At 40.0% G+C, this 23,030-nt stretch overlaps 1 protein-coding gene across 5 annotated transcripts in view; it reads right to left on the bottom strand.

Annotated features, from left to right (window-relative positions):
- Nucleotides 1-5,398: 5,398 nt before the first annotated feature.
- The window catches only part of LOC133123400 (rho guanine nucleotide exchange factor 9), an 86,548-nt gene continuing 68,916 nt past the window's right edge, over nt 5,399-23,030 (bottom strand). For all 5 annotated transcript variants that reach the window (XM_061233856.1, XM_061233857.1, XM_061233858.1 and 2 more), the window contains 4 exons: nt 21,599-21,730; nt 16,761-17,004; nt 16,299-16,367; nt 5,399-12,493 (listed from right to left, as the gene is read on the bottom strand). In XM_061233856.1, the coding sequence (XP_061089840.1) occupies nt 12,315-12,493; nt 16,299-16,367; nt 16,761-17,004; nt 21,599-21,730 (624 nt within the window). In that variant the 3' untranslated portion in view covers nt 5,399-12,314. The remainder of the gene's footprint in view (nt 12,494-16,298; nt 16,368-16,760; nt 17,005-21,598; nt 21,731-23,030) is intronic.

The following is a 23,030-nucleotide window of genomic DNA, read 5'->3' as shown; positions in this document are numbered from 1 at the left end:
CTCCAAAGCTATGAGTTTTCCTTTATGTTTATTATATTGTCTCAAATTATAAGTCTCAAATGTCTTAATATTATTTTCTTTGAGCCTAAATTATGTTCTGTACAACTTTTACAGCTTTTAACTTAAACATGCTATTCCATCCATCCATCCATCCATCATCACCCGCTTATCCGGAGTCGGGTCGCGGTGGCTGTAGGCAAAGCCGGGTATTCCAGGCGTCCCTCTCCCCAGCAACGCATTCTAGCTCCTCCTGGGGGATCCCGAGGCGTTCCCTGGCCAGGAGAGATATATAATCTCTCCAGCGGGCTCTGGGTCTCCCTCGGGGTCTCCGCCCAGTTGGACGAGCCCGGAAAACCTCCAAAGGGAAGCGCCCGGGAGGCATCCTGATCAGATGCCCGAACCACCTCAATTGGCTCCTTTCGACGCGAAGGAGCAGCGGCTCTACTCCGAGCTCCCTCCGGATGTCCGAGCTCCTCACCCTATCTCTAAGGCTGAGCCCGGCCACCCTACGGAGGAAGCTCATTTCGGCCGCTTGTATACGCGATCTCGTTCTTTCGGTCACTACCCAAAGCTTGTGACCATAGGTGAGGGTTGGGACGTAGATCGACCAGTAAATCGAGAGCTTCGCCTTCCGGCTCAGCTCCCTCTTCACCACAACGGTCCGGTGCAACGCCCGCATTACTGCTGACGCTGCACCGATCCGCCTGTCGATCTCACGCTCCCTTCTACCCTCACTCGTGAACAAGACCCCGAGATACTTGAACTCCTTCACTTGGGGCAAAGACTCGTTCCCAACCCGGAGGGAGCAATCCACCGGTTTCCGGCAGAGAACCATGGCCTCGGACTTGGAGGTGCTGACTCTCATCCCGGCCGCTTCACACTCGGCTGCAAACCGCTCCAGTGCATGCTGAAGGTCACGGTCCGATGAAGCCAGCAGAACCACATCATCCGCAAAAAGCAGAGATGCGATTCTGAGGTCACCAAACCGGACACTCTCCTCACCTCGGCTGCGCCTTGAGATCCTGTCCATGAATACCACAAACAGGACCGGTGACAAGGGGCAACCTTGGCGGAGTCCAACACCCACAGGAAACGTGCTTGACTTTGTGCCGAGAATGCGGACACAGCTCTCACTTTGGTTATACAGGGACCTGATGGCTCATAACAACGGCCCTGGTACCCCATACTCCCGCAGTACACCCCACAGGGTTCCCCGGGGGACACGGTCGAAAGCCTTCTCCAAGTCCACAAAGCACATGTGGACTGGATGGGCAAACTCCCATGACCCCGCCAGCAACCCTGCCAAGGTAAAGAGCTGGTCCACTGTTCCACGGCCAGGGTGGAAGCCACATTGCTCCTCCTGAATCCGAGGTTCGACCGTCAGTCGGAGCCTCCTTTCCAGTACCCTAGAGTAAGCTTTCCCAGGGAGGCTGAGGAGTGTGATACCCCAGTAATTGGAGCACACCCTCCGGTCCCCCTTCTTGAAAATGGGGACCACCACCCCGGTCTGCCACTCTACAGGTACTGTCCCCGACCTCCATGCGACACTGAAGAGGCGTGTCAGCCAAGACAGCCCAACAATGTCCAGAGCCTTCAGCATCTCAGGGCGAATCTCATCTACACCCGGCGACTTGCCACTGAGGAGCTTTTTGACTACCTCAGCAACTTCCGCCAGGGATATAGGAGCAGATTCCCCCGAGTCTTCGGGCGCTGCCTCTTCCACAGAGCACGTGTTGTTCGGGTTCAGGAGCTCCTCGAAGTGCTCTTTCCACCGCCCGACAATATCCCCAGTCCGGGTCAGCAGTTCTCCTCCCCTGCTGAAAACAGCCTGAGACAAGCCCTGCTTTCCCTTTCTGAGTCGTCGGATGGTTTGCCAGAACTTCCTCGAGGCCAACCGAAAGTCCTTCTCCATAGCCTCCCCGAACTCCTCCCATACCCGGGTTTTTACTTCAGCGACTGCCGAAGCCGCAGCCCTTCTGGCCACCCGGTACCTGTCTGCTGCTTCAGGGGACCCCCGGGCCAGCCAAGCCCGAAAGGCCTCCTTCTTCAGCTTGACGGCCTCCCTCAGGTTCTTGGGTTACCGCCCCGACAGGCACCGATGACCTTCTGGCCACAGCTCCTGCTTGCCGCCTCTGCAATGGAGGCTTTGAACATGGGCCACTCGGACTCCATGTCCCCAGCTTCCCCCGGGAAGCGTGAGAAGTTCTTCCGGAGGTGGGAGTTGAAGACCTCGCGAACAGGGGCCTCCGCCAGACGTTCCCAGTTCACCCTCACTACACGTTTGGGTTTACCGGGTCTGTCCGGCAGCCTCCCCGGCCACTTGATCCAACTCACCACCAGGTGGTGATCAGTTGACAGCTCTGCTCCTCTCTTCACCCGAGTGTCCAAGACATACGGCCGCAGGTCTGATGATACGACCACAAAGTCGATCATCAATCTTTGGCCTAAGGTGCTCTGGTACCAAGTACACTTATGAGCTACCCTATGCTCGAACATGGTGTTTGTTATCGACAATCCATGACCAGCACAGAAGTCCAATAACAAAACACCGCTTGGGTTCAGATCAGGCAGGCCGTTCCTCCCAATCACCCCCCTCCAGGTTTCTCCGTCATTGCCCACGTTAGCGTTGAACTCGCCCAGCAGAACTATGGAGTCTCCGGGTGGCACCCTTTCCAGGATGCCGCCCAGTGACTCCAAGAAGGCCGGATACTCTGAACTGCTGTTTGGTGCATAAGCACAAATGACAGTCAGAGCTTTCCCCCCAGCGACACGTAGTCGCAGAGAGGCGACCCTCTCGTTCCCCGGGTGGAACTCCAACACAGTGGCGCTCAGCCGGTGGCTTGTGAGTATCCCCACACCCGCCCGGCGCCTCTCACCTTGAGCAACTCCAGAAAAGAACAGAGTCCAGCCCCTCTCCAGGAGTTTGGTTCCGGAACCAGTACTGTGCGTGGAGGTGAGCCCAACTATATCTAGTACCGCTCCGCCTCCCGCACTAGCTCCGGTTCCTTCCCCACCAGAGAGGTGACGTTCCACGTCCCCAGAACCAGTCTGCGACGCCGAGGATCAGCACGCCTGGATCCCCGCCTTTGCCTACTGCCTGTTGGGCAAAGCACCCGGGATAAGGTCATGGGATAAGGCCCGGCCACCAGACGCTCGCCGACGAGCTCCCCTCCCGGGTCTGGCTCCAGCAGGGGGTCCCGGTTTCCCTTTTCCGGGCGAGGTAACTGGGTCGTTGTGTGGCCGTATCATGGGAGTCTTTGAATCGCTCTTAGTCCGGCCCCTCCCCCGGGACCAATTTGCCTTGGGAGACCCTACTGGGGGCTAACAGTGCCTCCGACAACCTAGCTCCCAGGATCACCGGGACACACAAACCCCTCCACCACGTTAAGGTGGCGCTTCCTCGGAGGGGCATGCTATTCCAACTTTATAATATTCACCCTGGCTCAGAGTAGATTGCTTGTGTACCCTGCTGTAAAATCCAGCTATGCCATTTTGACCAGCTTGAAAATTGAGCTGGTCAAGCTGGTCATAAACTTGGTATGAGCTGGTCTATAGGGTGAAGTTTTATTTTCAGTAATCTGCCATTTCCATACAAGAATTAATGACTGTGAAAGTGAACACTTAATTTGGGTGTTTTTTTCTGGATATTTGGAAGGGGTAAGGCTACATTGGTCACTATTTGAAAGTCTACACAATCCAAATACTTTTTTTCTGGTAACAGCTAAACAACTCAAGTCAATTAAAGTAGATGGCAAATTATAATGATTTGAAAATGATCTGAGAAAGAATAGTACTAAAATCAGTCAAATTAGCTACTAAGTTAGCTAGCTTGGGAAAATTCAGTCTCCCAAGATGAGCACGTGTCATGGAGGTAGCTATGGTAACAAACAACATTGTGTGGAAAGTGGGGGCAAGCCATAGTTAATTGACAGTTTTCATTACCACACCCAGACAGTGTGGGAGAACTTTTATAGTGGGAGATTTAGGCTAAGAAAAATAAGTTTTAAAATACATTTAGATGACTGAATAAAAAAAAAAGAAAAATTATGCACATTTGTTTTGTTGGATAACTGGCAAGTCACATTCAACCACCATGTTACTCCTTTAAGATAAACAGTGCATTTCTGGAGAGTTAATTTAGCAAACTCTAACCTTTTCCAACACCACTCTAGGTCCATCGTCATCTATGCAACACCTGGTGTGATTTTGATATGTTGCTTGTTTCATGCTTCAGCATTTAAATAAAATAGAACGTCCATTTTATTTTGAATAGGGTATGTGTTGTGTTTGCAAAATTTCATATGAATAGACATGCCTGCACATACATCCATCAGTATTACCCACAAAATATTTTTTTCCAAAATAGTCATCACAAGAGCAGAAGATTCACGCAGGTAAGAGGTTGATAACGAATTGCATTCACAGGGCTTAATTTTCTCTGTTTCACCAGCACCCCATGCATTTACCTAGGGGAGAGCTGCTGCTATTCCACAAGGCTGGTTCTGGCACTGGGGATTCTGGGAGAATGGATTTCAGACTCACTCAGCTGTTGCAGGTGAAGATAGGCAGCCCACACTCCACCACTTCCCAGAGCCACCATCTGGATTTGTTCCATTTCGTTCCATGGCCATCTACTTGCTTTTATTTATTTTCCTTTTGAGTGTTTGAAAATAGACCTTCACAAATGATAACTTTTCTAATGCCGAGACATAACATGTCCCTAGATTGACTCTTGTATCTAAAAGAAAAAAAAAACATTTCAGGCAGTTCACAGAGTTTATTATGAGAGCAAAATAACAATGAACTATTACAGAAAACACAATTAAACCATCGCCTTAAACTTTGGGTTTTGTATCCAGAGGAAAAATGTACTACTGGTTTTTTTTTCTCGTTTCTTTCAAAGTTAACTGTATCAAACTTAAGGTCTGTTTATAACTGAAGGTGTAGTATTTTTTAAAAAAAGGGAATTTCTCCAGTAACACCATTTTACAAAAAGAAATATGTGATTATTTTGACACCTTGCATGTTCACAGTAGAAATATATCCTCATTTTTTATTTCTTGAATATTGATTTCAGTGAAATAAAATGGTGTAACTCTTAGTATCATGTATGCAGTGGAATACATATCAACACAGGAATATTACTGAAATTCAGTGTGTGCCAGCAGAATATCTGTCTCTACTGTACAGTACACTGTACAGAAACAATGATTATTTGCTCAAGTATGATGCAGGGAGTAAGATAAGTAAACATCTAGGTATGTTAATGAAGTGATGCATATCAATGATAGGTATTCCTTATTTATTCAAAGATTATTTCTGTACCGTTGATTGTAACATTTTGTCTTGTATGAAGCTGTTCAATGATCATGAAACAAGAAAAAGAAAAATAGCCAACTTAATTATGTAGAATTTATTCAGTCAGCTTGGTGATTGCTTTTGATATAGAGAATTTTATGTATACAACACTGATAACAGTTGACCAAGTTACAAAATTTCTATATCTAAAATTCAAAAACGAAAAAATAGAGAACATTTTTTTCCTGTAACATTACAGCACCAAGCAGACATATGGTTTAGTGTGCAGTTATGTACAAAGTACCAAAGCTTACAAATGGCTCTTGAGATTGTGGAAATTGAATGTATCACCATATAGGGTCATTTCAAGGGGGAGATTTCAAAAATGATCATGTGAAATGTGCAAACTATTATTTAATTATATACCATTGACAAATTTACTTCGTAATAAATGACATGAAATTACAAGTACAGTGCTCCCTATATTATTTATAATTTGTTAATAAGGCTATTTTTTATTGTGTACAAATCTGTGATGTTTCTTCTTCAATGGTCATCTTTATGTCTACGTTCACCTTAATTAATAATACTATGTTTGCTCTAAACCAGTAGACAAATGAATGTCTTAAAGGAGACATTGACTATTTATAAGTATAAATAAGCTAGCTAATATCTATTTATTTAAATATACTGTATATTTTCTAGTTTTTTGTGGAGAAACCATTTGAATGTATAGTACTAAGAAAAATACAAAAGGACCATGTGATTGATTGGCAAGAAAGGAGTGGCCATGTGCTTTTCATCGCTGTCGATTTGAACTAAAGCTGTCTCTCTGTATTATGCACAGGGCTTTAGTCAACACATTTATAGGCATTTATTTGATTTGAATTTCACAATTTGTTTTCTTATCACATCACCTTTGGTCATTCAAAGGTATTAGCTTTCTCTTTGTCAGGAACAATACTATGACTGGTATAGCTGCTACCGTATTTAAGTTGGCGGATTGTGTTTGTGTGCAAACTATAATGAAAACATTGCTTTTATAAATAAATGAAACCCTGTTTCAACTTCTGGGTATTATTATTATACTGCTGTGTAACAGTGTGACTGACTATAATTAGGAGAAAACTGTATGAGGAGAGAATAGCAAAGCAGCTTGCCTATATAATCACATTAAAACTATTGCTAAAAGTCGCATTAAGATAAACATTTTAATTGGACTTTCCCTCTTCAGAAACAGTGGCGAGATAAAGCGTCAAGTGGAGAATAACAAAGATGGACATGAACATAAAGCCCCAAAGTGGTCAAACTACACAGTTTATATTTCAACAGAAATACACATTTCATTCACCGGATTCAAAGTGCATTTAATAGGGGGAGGGACTTCAAACATAGAATGAACTGCTCTCCTGAGGTCTGAAGATAAACCAAACAACTCAGAAGACATATTCTGTATATTAAAGAAAGGAACAATAATACACAAAATAGACTTCATACTAGATATATTTGCTTCCAAATAAAACCTACTCTTTCATTTATGTTGTGTGTATCTGTACTTCTGCAATGTGCTGTTGCAGTGCAAAAGCAGCTATGCAGCTGGTAGGTGGCACAGTTTAAGTATTAATTATAAGTACGTGTTACAGAAGACTGTGCTATAATGTCCCAACTGACACCACAATTCAGATTACAGTGCTCTTAATAATTACAATTAATTACAACTGATGTTCATCAAATAAAATGCACTTTTTACACCAATACACAACATATTCCCAGTGCTTCTGAATACACCAACACATTTACATAGACTGGTGGCCTCCCCAGGGAAAACATTAATTGCAGCTGTCACATCCTGGTAACTACCTGTGCCCGACACACGGCAGGGGATGTTGTGTCTATTTGGAGGTCAGTGTAAAGAAAAAGAAAATCTATTATATATTTTTCTCTTTAGATTGTATTTTGATTTGAGAAAAAGATATTGTATTATTTTATTCGGGGTGGTGTGACTACTGTAATACAACTGCAACGTGGGCAGTTTAAAAGCTACATTATATCATTAGCAAATTTTCTTTGGAGAGCTAAAATGGTAGTGGTAATGGAAGTTTTTTTCTCAAATCATAAAATAGAAAGCACATAAATAAGTGAAATCCCCCCTCCCAAAAAACCTAAGAAAACATAAAATCTGATAGTTTCTTGTGTCATGCAGAACCTTTGATGCCATTAACATGCGTCCACTTGAAACAAAACCTAGCATATAACTTAAATAATACTGTATCTGTCTCATACTTAAAATACCAATATTTAAATATATGATCTGTCATATTTACAATATGTACATGGTGTAGCTGCTAGTTGTAAGATAAATGGGTGTCAATTCATTTTTCCCACCATCCCATTTTCTGGCAGGAGTCTGTAGTATCCTGGTCTTTCTGCTGGATGTAAACTCAAATGGATGCTGTGTAGGATCAATCAAACAGTACTGTCATGGCAACTTTCACAAAATTCCATTGTGTTGGGTTCTGCAAGTTTCTCAGAAACTAACATTTTAGATAAATACATATATTTAGGAAACTCTTACCATTAAAACCCCAAATCATTAACACTGTTATTTCCTTCCTTAAACAGCAGTATAAGTTTGCCAGTTGTTCAAAAAAAAAAAAAAAAAAAAAAAACATTATTTAATAAATTTGTAGCATAAAACTAAAAGGATAAATCCTCTCTCAATGGTCACCAATATATCCTTCACAGCAGTCTTGTGGTGTTATTTGAACAATTGTTGGCCAGAATTATGCCATCCAAGTACAATTTGTCAAAATGATATTACCCCAACACAATGCTCAATCTGATTTTGTATTTGTCTACCTGAACTAAAATAGTAATAGTTTTATCCAGCCTTCCCCAAATGATCCAAATTATGATTCAGAAAAAAATGAAGTTGTGTACACAGTAAAATGTTCAGTGTTAAATCAACTCTCACAGAGTATATGGCTCCAATTTTATGCATGTATGACATGTACTCTGTTAGACTTGAATAACACTGTGTAGACATAGTCAATGCACAGAGAGCAAACACGGGACTTTTGGATAGCTGTCTAGATCATTCAATCAAACATCACAAGTAAAATGCTAGAAGGCACTGTTAGATGGCATCTATGTCTTTCAATCTGGAATCTGATAGCATGCAGCAATATTCCAATCTAAACCTGAGGTTTTCATTCACTATGAGAAAAAACCCAATGTACTCACATCTGACACACCCTGTTTTCAAGAGCATCAGGATTGAAAAAAATAAAAATAAAAAACGTATCTTGTGCCAGAGATAGAGGGACAGGATTAAACACTCACAAACCTAGCAACTTGGTATGTTCTAGTATGTTTTCCATCTTTTTGAAATCATGTAGGGATTTTCCACTTGGCAATCTTGTAAATCCAACCTCTATTGAAGCTATACTTATGAATTAGTGCTGTAAGTTTTGATTTTGTGTCACAAGGATATACATGGCAAGGGGTTTAAATCATATCACACTGCACCTTTCAATTTTGAACCTCTGCAGGGACATCACTTCATATAAACTGTTTTATGTTGAAAATACACTCACTGAGCACGTTATTAGGTTTTTATTAGACTAACTTTTAGAAGTATTGGTTTTCTGCTGCTGTTGTCTATCCACTGAAGAGGTTTGACTGCTTATGTGTTCAGAGATGCTCTTCCGCATACAACTGTTGTAATGCGTGGTTATTTGCGTTACTGTCACCTTCCTGTCAGCTTTGACCAGTCTGGCCCTTCTCCTCTGACGTCTCTCATTAACAAGGTCTTTCTGCCTGCTCACAGGATATTTTTTTTGTTTTTCACACCATTCTCTGCAAACTCTAGAGACTGTTGTGTGTGAAAATCCCAGGAGATCAGCAGTTTCTGAGATATTTACACCACCCTGTCTGGCACCAACAACAGTTCCACAGTCAAAGTCACTTAGATCACATTTCTTCACATTTGGTCTGCATGCTTTTATGCGTTTAGTTGCTGCCACATGATTGGCTGATTAAATATTTGCATTAACAAGCTGGTGTAGAGGTCTACCTAATAAAGTGCTCGGTGAGTGTATATTTAATGGTCCTCACTAATGTATGAGGTTGCTTCTTTGTCATTTACATTATGTACTGATTGTGCGTGCTGCAGGATATTATACTACAGAAGTAGACTTTAATCAGTAGCATGTGTTAGAATCTTTTCCTGCAGCATTGGCGGTACATGAGAAACTGTCCGATATTGACATAAAAGATTTATCAACAGATGTTTTACCATTTTTGTGGGGTGCTGTTTATGGAGTATGAGCTGTGGACAATGGGATAGCAATGGGAAGCAAACTGCTGAGCTTTAAGGAAGAAGAGACAACTGTCCCCAAAGGGGATGCTGGCTGTTGTGCACCAAAACACAGAGCAAATTCAGCTTTTCAATTCAGTTTAATTTCAAGTCCCTATTAGCCAATGAATGAGCAGCACTGTGGTCGTCTCTCATCACATTTTGCTCTAGGACTGTCATGTTTGTTTACCTGCGCATATCTCACTTATGTTATTCCTCATACAGTGGAGTCTGTAAGTATTTGGACAGTGGGACAATTCCTGTTCTTTTGGCTCCATACTCTAGCACATTGATTTGAAATTAAACTATGAATATTGAGGTTAAAGTGCTGACTGTCACTTTTAATTTGACGGTATGTACATCCACATCAGTTAATCCGTGAAGGAAATGCATCCCTTTTATACATAGTCCTGCCCATTTTAAGGGAACAAACGTAATTGCACAGTTGGCTTCTCTGCTTCTAGTATCAGCTGTATTATTTTTACTCCAGTCTTCTGATTGCCTTTGGAGTCTGTTATTGGCATTTGTCAACATTAGGGCCAGAGTTGTGCCAATGAAAGTCAAGTAAAGTCAAAGAAACCAACACTCGTAGAGATACATAGAGACATAGGCCAAGCAACAGGCTTGCCAAAAAAAACTGTTTGGAACATCATCAGGAAGAAAAATAAAATTTGGTGTATGTTTGGGATCATTGTCTTGCTGTGGGATGAAGCACCGTCCAATGTGTTAGGAAGCATTCGAAATCTGAAGTGAGCAGATGAGATACATCTGTTCACTTCAGATTTCATTCTGCTGCTGCTATCAAGTTATCAATGAAGGTAAGTGTGGCACCTGTGGCAGCATACCCAAACTATAATACCCCCACCACCATGTATCACAGATTGGGGGGGTGCTTAGGTTATTGGGCAGTTCATGTCAGCCTCCACACTTTGCTCTTGCCATCACTCTGAAACAAGTCAACCTTGGTATCATCTGTCCACAATGAGTTTTACCAGAACTCTGAAGGCTCTTTTTCGCGACTACTTACCAAACTACTTACCAAACTGTAACTTGGTGTTTGGGGGTTTTCTACATTATGACAAGAATTCTTTGGTCATGAACTGTGGAGGACTACCAGTCCCATTGCGCGTGCTGAGCTCACCAGTGCTCTCTTTCTTCTTAATGATGTTCCAAGCAGTTGATCTTGGCCTATGTCTATGTTTCTTTATTTCTCAGCCCATCTCATTGCCTCCTTGACTTTCATTGGCACAACTGCTGTCCTCATGTTGACAAATGCCAATAATAGACTCCAAAGGCAAGAAAAAGCACAATCAACACAAGATACTGAAAGGTTTCTTTTACCTGCACTAAGGAAGTCATCGTGTACATCTGACTAATCAGAGAAGAGAAGCCAATTGTCCAATAACTTTTTGTTCTCTAAAATGGAGGGACTATATATAAAAAGGTATATAATTCCTACACGGATAACCCTGTATGGATGTGAATACCGTCAAATTAAAGGTGACAGTCTGCTCTTTCACCTCAGAGTCAAAAAAACTAAAGTTGTACCACTGTCCAAATACTTACGGACTGCACTGTAGTAGTGTACTGTTTAGGCATAAGTGTTTTTGATAAAATTATGACATTTTATGAGCACCATTAATGCAATGTCCAGGAAATAAATACAATTATTTAATAACTGAGGTTGAAATGAATATGGTTATAAACCCTGTCACTTATGGCCCATCTGGGCTATATGATTTGAAAACAATTACAAATAATATTCAGAAAAGTTAGAATTGTTGCTCAAACAGAAATTACTTTAATATATGCAACAAAAAGTTACTCTGGTCCACAAGAAATAAATACCCTGTCAACAGCATTAAACTGGAGTTACCGATTCTGATTTCTTCCATCAACCAACAAGAATACCATGGCATGTTATGTAACTGCAGGTGAACAGACTTAAACATGCAGCAATCAGGAGAACACAGGAATATAAATTTTACCCGAAGAAACCCTTGCTGAATGATTGACCAGATGGACAGGCTTTCATTTACAGAGGGTAACCCTGGCAGATGGTGCAAAGCACAAGGACAATGATGAGAGAGACCACCAGACATGCCCACTGATATCACAGTGAACAACAGGGTGGATCCTGTCGTGGAACAACCGGTGAATGGTAGTTACTTTTAGTTTTCGTTTTCTTCTTCCACCGAAGAGCATTTGTTTACTCAGTTTGTGCTCAAGAAAATGATACTCAGTGTTAGCTTCCAGTTTGAGGGTAAAGCCAATAAAAACAATAAAATAACACAATCTTTACAAAGCGGGAGATTTGCAGGTGATTTTCGTCAAATATTTCTTTCTTTTTTTGTACAGGATCAAATGATCTGGTGCTGCAGTTGTAGTAGTAGAAGTAGTATGAGTAGTAGCAGTAATAGTAGTACTAGTAGTAGTAATACAGTAGTAGTTGCTGTAGAAGCAGTAGTACAAGTAACAGTGGTAGTAATTGTTGGCTGTCAGGCAAGATAGAATTTTGCAAATTGACAGCATTCCAAATGTCATTGGTCCTTTTTTCCTCTTTGTTTTTGTTTTTCCTTTGTGTCTTAATAGATCATTTGTCATATAGTGCTTCTCAAAAAATAAGGTAGTCCTTCTAAAAATGTCCTCTAGAGTTCCTCTATTTTTTAAATGGTGTTAACCTGCTGAAGTTCTGCCAGAAGGGAGACTGGCTCCTCCTGGGCTCATGAAATTCAAAGACCTGGGCTTGTGTGCCATCCGGTACCATGTACTGTCCTGGGTTCATGGGGTCCTGGGGAGGTGGATATGAAGGGGGCATGGATCTGCTTTGGCCTACACCTGGGCAGAAGAAATGTAAGCACATAGAAACCAGCAAGAGCCGAGGAAAGAGAGAAGGGGGAAGGGGAAGGCGGATAGACCAAATGAATGCTGCCGTTAGTTCAGGGCAAAATGAGAATAACGAAACACCCATGCCACAACAAATGGACAAACGTGAAAACTGATACGACACACATTGTCATCGTATCCACCGGGGCCGCATGTCATTGCTTTCATTGGACACCGGAGGTACGATGCACACATTGCTACATTTAAATGACAACAGTTTTTTAAACCATAGAAAAACATCTTCTCAAGGGGTGATTTTATCCTCCTTCATTGCATAAGTTTGGACATGAATATCTACAGTGCTTAAATGAAGGTCACAATGCAATCCAGTCATCTGAGCTTGCAAAGACCCAAGCTCTTAAGTCAACCAAGGACTGTAGAAGTAGCGCAAAATTCTTGGAAATTAGATAGGAACAGCTTTCTACTTGAATCTCAAATAAGCCAAAAAGTACAGATTTACAATTACTAGATGAGACATTAATCTGACAGCAACAGTAAATGTATACGAGCTTACTGACTATTGAATTAATAACTGTTTCCACCTGGAAAGATAATGACACATTTTATAATAAATGTTTTTGAATATGCATTACAGTATAATGAATATACACACCTGTCAATCTACAGTAGGCCTACATGCAAGGAATTGGACCTAGCGGAAGAAGATTCATGTAGCCTGCTGTAGTACAGACCTGCCTTTTCTAATCATTGCACACTGCTGAGGTGAAGTGGACATAGCTGTCTCTATAGGTGCACCTTTCCACACCATATGCAAAACAGAGATTGCATGTTCTTTTAAAATCTCCATTGCCAAAAGACTCTAGCTAGATCCATACTCTCAGAAATAAAGGTATATACATTTCTTATAAAGGTACAGAGGCTTGTCGCTAGGGCAGCACCCAATGGGTGCATACAATTATACCCCTAGCCAGGAAGGTACCTTTTGTACCTTTTTTTGCTTGGAAAATGTCTAACTCATTTGTACCCAAAGAGAACATGACTGTTCTTTCAGGATACATTTTGGAATTTTGATCCTTGAAGAACAAAAATGGACCTCCACTGTCACTGTCAATTTTAGCTCTTGGATCGGTACCACACAAACCTACCATGAACCAATTATTTTCTCAAGCAATACTGCAGACCATTAGCTGGTCAAAAACTTTCACTGATATTGCATCAGCACCAACAGTTTCTTTCCTTCAATACTTCAGATACTGGAATTGTAAGCAGCCCCTCCCAGCTCATCCTATCTTCATGGTTTTAAGCTAGAGAGTTTAATCAATGACTAGTTTGCTATATGCTGTACGAAAATAATGTTATAAACGAAAAAATTGTGCAAAACTTACCTCATAGCTTAGAGAGAAAGTTGAATAAGTATTGTTTGGACTAAAACACCAAGTACTGTATGACAGCAAGCTGTCCAGTTAACTGCTGCTTTGCTAGCTGAACCCGTTTTTCTGAGAGCGTGTGGAGTGTGGACACTTTTATAAATTTGAAATGGAAAAATTACATTGTACATTTGTAGGTATCGTTCCCAGTGGAAACAGGATGAATCTAATTCTAAAATTGAACCAGTTTTGATTGATAATCAGTCACTTTGCAAGTGTATAAGTTCAGAAGACCATTCAGAATCACAGTGAATGTTATCGATAATCTAGAAATGATAAAACCTCAGTTTGTTGATTTTGTTATTTTACATAAACAGACGGCCAAATGAAAAATACTGTAGGTTTAAAATACTGCTTCACATAGAGTCTTGTTATTTTTGTAGCCATTGAATGATGGGTATTTTAAAAGTAATACAAAGGTAGGGGTTTAGGATGATGATCAAAGGGATTTTGCATGTCATTAGTAAAGTTTGGGTGTAAGCAACCTGCCTTTGGATGCATGCATGGTGAAATATCTGTGCTTGTCTGCAGTTGAGATGCTTGAAAACCTTAAGACTGAATTGCACTGATACATGCAAAGCGCAACAAGGTCCCAGCAAATTGCATCAAGTCATACAAAGATGACCAAATGCTTTGCGGCTGGATTGAATCACCCCCTTAGATACAGTAATGGCACAAGAGGGCAAATTTTAAGACTCCAGATTTTTGTGATAAATTACTGTATTTGTGATACTGCGTTTCTGAAAAATTACTGTTTGGAAATCAACACTACACTAAAGCCAATATCAGGTAAGAACAACAGAAATTTAGATAAATTAAAAACTGGAATAAAAAAATATAACAAAAGTTGCCATGGCATCTTGGTAAATACAGTATTCCTTTGATTTTAAATTTTATTACATATCTTGATCATATAACATTATTTCCATAATTCCTCCATTTCCATTTTCCATTTTGATTTTATATTACACATGGACATAAGCCATATCAAAGTACATTAACGCAAATGTCATAATGGTTGCATCAACAATACTACAGTGATGTTTTGGCTTTTTTCTCTGCACTAAACATACAAGATCTATGGATTTATACTTATTTCAGACAAAAACAACTGATTAAGAGCAGACTCTACTTTGGCAATGAAAATTGCCATTTCAACAGTTGCCATGGCATCTTACAGAGCAATTTATACTCTACTTAGTGCTCTAAGAAATATACCTTTAATATTTTCATACCATGTCCATATAAATTGTCCATCTTTCTCAAGATGATATCTACAAATGAATCTGAAAATTTAAAAGAATACTTCACCTTGTGTTGCCCATATATAAATAATTATACACATATTTAATAATGACAATAGCAAACTGCCCTAACAGACATTCCAGCAGAAAGGAATCAGACACTACTGTACATCGGCATTCATGAAGCAAAAAACACAACAGTGTGAGAGTCCCAGATTAATTGTTTTAGCATTGCTATTACTATTATGATTACTATTATTACACCTTGCTTTTCATTAATAATATACGGTGAAAGAAAATGGAAGACACAAGGAAATACAACGAATGGGAGCAAGGCCCTTTGCCCACTTTACAGGTCTATTTTAAACATCATCGAACAGTCATGCTGCAGGCCGACACGGCATTCTGTACAGATAAACAGGTCCACCAGGTCTTTTCATTGCTGTTTCAATGATCTCAATGTTAAGATGAGAAGGGTACCGTTTATTGTCTGGAATGTCATTAGACTACTCAACTGCATGAAGAGGAGAATGACATACAAGGCCGTTTTAAAAGTCAAATCATTTTCATTTAGGAAAACAAAATTATATTTAATAATGTAAACAATTCAAAGTAAATTTGCATTATAAATGAACACGTCTAACCATTTGGAAATTGAGGTATACTTTAATAAATGATGGACTTCATATGTATAAGTATAAGTGTATATACTGTCGTCCAGGGAGTGTGTTTGGTTGTTCACAGTAAGCATGTACAGTGCAGTAAACTGTCTTTAGACTGCAACTTTAAAGGGGCTCGTTACAGCATTTCCAAGCTCACAGATTCACACAGTTTGCTTCTTTCAGTGAACAAAAATAAGTGCTGCCTTCATACATGCCTTTCATAAGCGACGCTGGGAAACAGTTTTTCATGTAACACAACCCTGGCGGATTTTCTCCCTGGATCCTTTCGAAATAAAGGTTATCATCAAATACACCAAAAAGAAATGTGTGATTCAAAAGCCTCTAAAGTCAGGTGTAGCCTATTCCTGTCACAGAAACAGCAGTGATGAGACCTGAAGATGATCATTTAAGTGAGATCAGAGAAAGTTTTTGGGGATCACCTGGTGTCTCTTTGTTGCCTCACCTTTCTGTTTGGTCACTTTCCGTACAGTCATGGCAGCCTGCCGCTTCTGGTACTCAGATATTTCAAACCCTGCAAAGAAAAGAATGTTGAAAAGCATACCCATATATCCACATTGATATAGCAAGACTTTTCCTGTTTAGACCAATGGAAGCATTCATCTAGTTACATAAACACAATGCTATTATTTCACTGTATGGGTACTATCAAGACAATTTGTGAAATAAAAATGCTTATCTAATCCAAATGATCTTCCACACACCATCTGTTAGTTTCTATATTTATGAGAGAGGTTTCATGAAACCCACAACGGGAAGAGCTAAAATAAAAGGTTTCTGCTCTCAACAGCAAAACACAATGTTTGGGTCAAATCTGTGAGTCACTGATAGCAGGGTATCTGTGTCCAGTTTTAGGTTCATGACACATTCGTGCCACTGCAAAATGTATGAACGTTGGTTCGCTTACCTATTTTTTCATCTTCTTGCACCATCTTGCGTTCTTCGTGAAAAGCTCTGAGCCACCTAATCTTCTCCTCAAGCTTCTTGGCCAGAAAGAGGTGCACCTCCTCCGTGTCCTTGTTCTGTAGCTTGAATGCATTTTTCACACTGACGTTGAAGTCCTCGTCCCGGCCTTCATCAGCGTCCACCACCTCGTACCGGTCCATGTCGATGCGGCCCTTGTAGTACAGGATGTCTCTGCGTATCAAGTCCTGTGGGTGGAAGTACAGTTATCCACCCGTGCTAATCAGATATGGGCAGACTGCATTGCTATTATCACTGTACACCACTCTTTCTCTCTTTAACCGTCTGAGACCCACCTCTGAGTCCTAATCAAACGGTAAAAAAACAAACTTGAAAATTCTTCGCGCATTTTCTATCCATAAAATGTGTTTAAAGGCTAAGATTCTCACCGAGCTGATGGTTTTTTTCTAATAAAGAAAGCCAGTCCTTTACAAATTCAAATAGGGGTGCAGTTCACCATAAATCTACCAATGCAAAGCACTTCTTTGGTCCGTAACTTTCACTGACAACATCATAGAGGCAATAGGAGAGTTCCATTGAAAAATTAATTCTAATTAAATTACTGTATGAGCTTGTTCATGTAGCAGAGAATGTTCTGGAAAAAATGAGCCATGGCTTCATGGTAAAGGTAAGTGCAGCCTAAATTTATGAGTTAAACTAAGAGGAGGAGAAATTGGCCAAAACATGCTTAGGTCTCTGAGGGCTAAATATGCCGATTTGTTTTCAAATAGTCTAGCATGCCCCTGAGTTCAAATGAGGTATTGGTCTCATACTGTCCAACCCAATTAATCATATCTCACCGAATGCTCAAAATAAACCATTCTAGAGACATCAAAAAGCACCATTCTTCAGAAAACAGAAAATAACAGCCTCAATTTGTTTTTCCCATACAAGTCCTAACTACACATCTTCCAAATAAAATACTTATTTTAGCTCATTGATGAAAATATAAATTTTATCTTCAAAGAAGTTCAGACCCTCAATTTCCTAAAGCTTTTTTTATGTTCTTTGGCATTTTTCTCCCCCAATTTGGAGCGTCCAATCCTAAACAGCTTCAGCCCTCATTTCTGCAGCCTACACTATTAATTTGGGACAGCGAAGACAAATATAAAATGTTCCCTCCTCCGAAGCACATGTCAGCCAGCGCTTCTTATCACACAACACTTCACAGGTTTGGCCCACACAGACACAAGTTCCCCCTGTAGGCCCACTGGCCAAAGTAGGCACCAGCATGGCCTGGATTTAATATCATGTACTAGAACAGTGTTTTAAAGCAATGCACTACCCAGCAGCACACCCTAAGTCTAAAGAATTTAAACCTCAGTCATGATCACATAATCACTCAAACACTTCCCAAAATTATCTGAGACAGGAATGGCTGCAATAATCTAGATTAGAAGTCCCATAATTGTTATGCGCTTAAATTTAAAATGCAAAAGACAGAATATTAGTTTAGGCCAATTATCATACTGGAGTCTGCTGACAAGACAGCAGTAGTCATCTGCTTAATGAATTTTTTTTAATCAGGCACATTGTTGCGTGACGCTGGATTCTTATGGGAAAACTGTTCAGATATCTTAAAATTATGCATGAGAAAATGAGGAGCTTCAAACAGATGTGCTTGTACAGTAATTAAACCAATCATGATGCACCATGACAAAAATAAATGGCCCATCAAAATTCTTGTCAAACTTTGTCCGCACAGTATGTATGATTTTGATTTATTTATGTATTCATTTAAGGACATTTAGGACATTTCAGCTGCAAAACTATCAACATTAATGAGAAAACAGAATCTTTATTTATTCAAAATCATTGGCACCCTTAATATAAATTAAGAAAAAAGGCTCCATATAATAAAGTTCATAATCTATAAATTATGTTCAAACATATGGGAAAAATATGGTATATACTTTTATTTCAATACAACTGTCAAAATTATTGGCACCCCAAACAATTCTTGTATAAAATCAAAGTGAAATTGGCGATAAAACATTACTTAATTTAGTTAATATAGTTCCTTTAGACTGAGATTGTGTCATTCCACCACAAATTAGGTAACAAGCATGCATAATTCCTTTGTCATTCATCAATATGGGAAAAGACAAGGAACTGTCAATTCAGAAGAGACAGATGGTAATTGACCGTCATAACTCTGGTAATGGGTACAAAAGAAGCCTTACATGCTTAAACATACCACTTAGCACTGTAAAGGCAATTATAAAAAAATTGAAAGCATATGGAATGACTGCAAACTTGCCATGTGCACACTGACCCCACGGATGGTGAGGAAGATGGTGAGAGAGGCCATAAAGAACCCAAGATTGGTAGCATCTTGGGGTGACCAAGTCTTCATAAAGTCAACCATAAAATGGCACCTGCATATCAACAAACTCTTTGCAAGGGTGACAGGAAGGCAACCCTTTCTGAGTACAATAAGAAAAACCAAGCATCTGGAGTTTGCCAAACCTCATTGGAATTATGACTGGAAGAGAGTGCTATGGTCAGATGAGGCCAAAATTTAATGTTTCGGCCATACACACCAACAACATGTTTGGCGGCAAAATGGAATGCAAACAGTACAAGGTGAGGCACCTCATACCTACTGAAAAATATGGAGGTGGGTCATTTTTTAGAGATGTTTTGCTGTCATGGTCCAGGGGCAGTATTTAAGATCAAAGGCACAATGAATAACAAAATACCATGAGATTTTGGCAGAAAATATTTATATGTTTACCTCAGCTATGAAGCTGAAACTTAGTTGTAATTACATTGTCCAGCAGGGCAATGACTGCAAGCAGAAATGGTTAACAACATTGACCAATTACCTTATCTTAACGATCTTAACAATAAGACATTAACAATCTCAGTCTCCAGACTTAAATCCCATACTCTAAACTAAATATCGGGTCCATAACCGCAAACCCATTGACGTCAATGATTCTGAAAAGTTCTGCATGGAGGAATGGTCAAAAATCCCTACAAATGTGCTCTCTGATCTTATCACAAACCATAGGAAAAGACTCTTGGCTGTGACCTTTGCCTGGGGTGTTTGCACAATGTATTAAACCAGGGGTGCCAGTGGGGGAAATACTTCTTTTTTTATGTTAAACTTTGGTTGATTCCATTGAAACATTATTAAAGGACACTACTTTACACATGTTGGAAAATAAAGCTTATGTCAATGACAATTATTTTTTAGTTTACAGTATTTTTGTGCATATTTACCAATAATTCAGGAGCACACTGTATGTACCCATTTAAGCAAATTACACTAATAAAAAATGAATGGGTGTCAAAAGATTGGCATACCAAAAATGTTAACTGAGTGTAACTGTAAGAGCTCTCAGTTTCAGGAGGCCGATATGAGTAGTTTTCATTTCCATGACTATCATGCGTGTTGAGAGACCTTTGAGGTGACCATTACAGCACCTAGGCATGCAAGCTTATATGATGTTATTTACATGAACACACATCTCTTGTAGTAGTGGAGAAGCTGTTTCAAAATTTGACGTGAGACCTGGTGCGTATCCCTACTGATCAATGAAGCAATAGGAGGAAGAGGAAGGAGAGGAACAAATAGCCTGCGGGTGCTCATTATACCATTGCTATTGCTAAAGCCAGAACCAAATTGAAGAACAAAGACAAAGCGGTAAATAATTAATGATGTCCAGCAGACATGCAACTAGCACAATTTCCCACATTGGGGACCTGATTAAGACATGCCATGTTATTATTGTTTTTTAATTGTAAAAAATTATTGTAAAATTGCAATGGAAAAAAATCAGTGTTCCTCTGCAACTGCCATTTTCATGGGCACAGATTAGGCTTATTCCTGGACTAAATTGTGTTTTCTACCATATCGCCACTTAAAATAACAATTAGTCTAGGATTAGGCTTAATATGTATCTGTAAAACTGTCCCTGTATTGTCTATTTGACACCTCCAGCTACCTAACCATTATGTGACATAGAACCATGATAAATCACAAAATGTCGATCAGGGATATGTCTCTACCATCAAATTTCTTTCCATCCACTTCCCTTCCAATTAACATCACTGTTATAAATGTAATTGCATTACCTTTGCGATTCATCCAGTTTGGTCGATATGTCAATGTTTGTGTATCACCCTTACACAGACAGTGAGTCAACAATCAAGCAGTAGCAATCAAAAATATCCTATGATTTATTATGTAAAGAATTCTATATTTTTATTTATTTGCCCAATTACGCAGGCTTTGAATGACATGTGCATATTTAAGAGCATGCTTTTAATAAGCATAACTCCATCAGGTGGCAATTCCTATTTTTTCCCTTGATGGGTGTGCTGACCTGTCATCTCAATGTGAATACAGAACAAAGCCATTACAAAGGCATGGTATCTTAACTCCCCAGTCTCCACAGTGAACTGTCTCCCCAAGTGTGCTGACTCAGTTATGGTCCTGAAGGGCTATGCTCCAACAGGGCTTCCATTCTCTTTAAAATAACTGGCACCCTCACACCCAGAAAAAGGAAATCAATTTTTTCAACAAAGATAATACTCAAGTGTTTCAGCACCTAGCTGGAGTGAAAGTTTGAAGACGAAGCAGATATCAGCCACCAGCCATCTAAGACCAAGACTGAGTAGCCCTGGGGACACCACAGTCCTTAAAGACCACAGCTGAGTAGTTCTGCAGACACTATGACGCTCCAGATCCCAACGCTGCAGCCCTCTAAGGCTAGAATACACTTGCGCTGTAAGTTCCTGTGGAAAAGAAAAAATGTATAAAGTAAAACTAACCTTTTTACACAGGACCATCTGGTGGTCAAACAGGAAGAAGACTCTTTGTTGACTCCTTCCATATGGTTGGTAAATCCATGACATCTCACCAGTGTAAATCAGCTCTGAGCTCCTGTCCAAAATGTCATCCCCCTACACAGGTAAAAAACAAAAACAAATAAAGGAAAAACAGAGGAATAAGCCAGTACAGTAGTTGAGTCATCCAAGCAAGAGAAAAACAATTGTCTGAAGAAAAGAGTTTGATACCTGTTCAAAATGCATGACCTTTAAAAAAATTTAATTCAAGTTATAAGTGGAAAAAGAGCAACAGAAAACTATGTCCTTGCTGCATGGGTGCCCTGGCTGTCCTCTTTCTCTCCTTGGACTCTTATGTGATTTGAGCCAAGTTCAATAAGTGATTTCATTTCATAATGTATAGCATGATGGTGAATGATGCACAAGTTATAGTTACAATTACAGTATACTTAATTACTGTCATTCACACCTGATAAACACACTTTCCAATTGTGAGCTAAAACCCCAAAATAAAATCAATTGTATGATTTTATTTTTACAAAACATAACACACTGAAAAGTATGTGTGGCATGTATCTCATAGATGCTGTTATCCAGAAAACCATGTGAATCTGATTGCTCTGCAACACATATTCAGCAAGAACTCTGGATTTCAAAGGGATATTCCTGGAAATAAGATGTGTGAACCAGACAGGACAAAATATCACCATTCTGAATGACTAAATTAAATCACTTATGGCATTTTCAAGTCAAAAGCATGTAGGTATTATTTGCAACTTTTGGCTGATCTGATTCAAAGATTAAAATACAAGCCAGAACTTTTAATTGAAGCCATCTTGCCCTGTGTATTTAGTATACTTAAAAAAAAATCGAAACAGAAACAGTAATTAGCACAGAGGAAGTCATTTGATTTGGTGAAAAGCAGCTACCTTTCTGTGGAGGGTTACAGATGTGAGATATGCTGAACAACAGCCGCAAGCTCGGCTTTGATCAAAACTGATAAAGCTCGGTTTTCACTTCAACCCGCAAACACAGACACAGATCTCCTGCCGCACTCAAAACAATCACACAATTTCTTCACGGTTTTGGCTCCATTACACATCCTTATGAACAGTGCTAAAAGCAGTGTAGAACTAGCTAGAAGCTAGAAGTTAGTCATCTTAAAACTAGACGACATGACCTTGCAATAATTCACAGCGACTGAAGATGCAAAATACAAAATCATATATCTATGATTTCCACCATTCCACCTGGTTAAAATTGGACAAGGTAGATGACCAGCTTCTTTCAGTATGGAGTAACTGACTATCTTTATTAGCTGCCGTGCAGCCAGTAACAGTGGTAAAACTAGACTATCATTACTATTCCATGACACATTCATTTCCTTAATTTACTTATCAAATGTGTTTGTTTATTA

Source organism: Conger conger, chromosome 3, assembly GCF_963514075.1.
Source record: "Conger conger chromosome 3, fConCon1.1, whole genome shotgun sequence".
NCBI lineage: Eukaryota > Metazoa > Chordata > Actinopteri > Anguilliformes > Congridae > Conger > Conger conger.
Note: the sequence above shows the minus strand (reverse complement) of the source record. Positions and strands in the feature narration are given on the sequence as shown.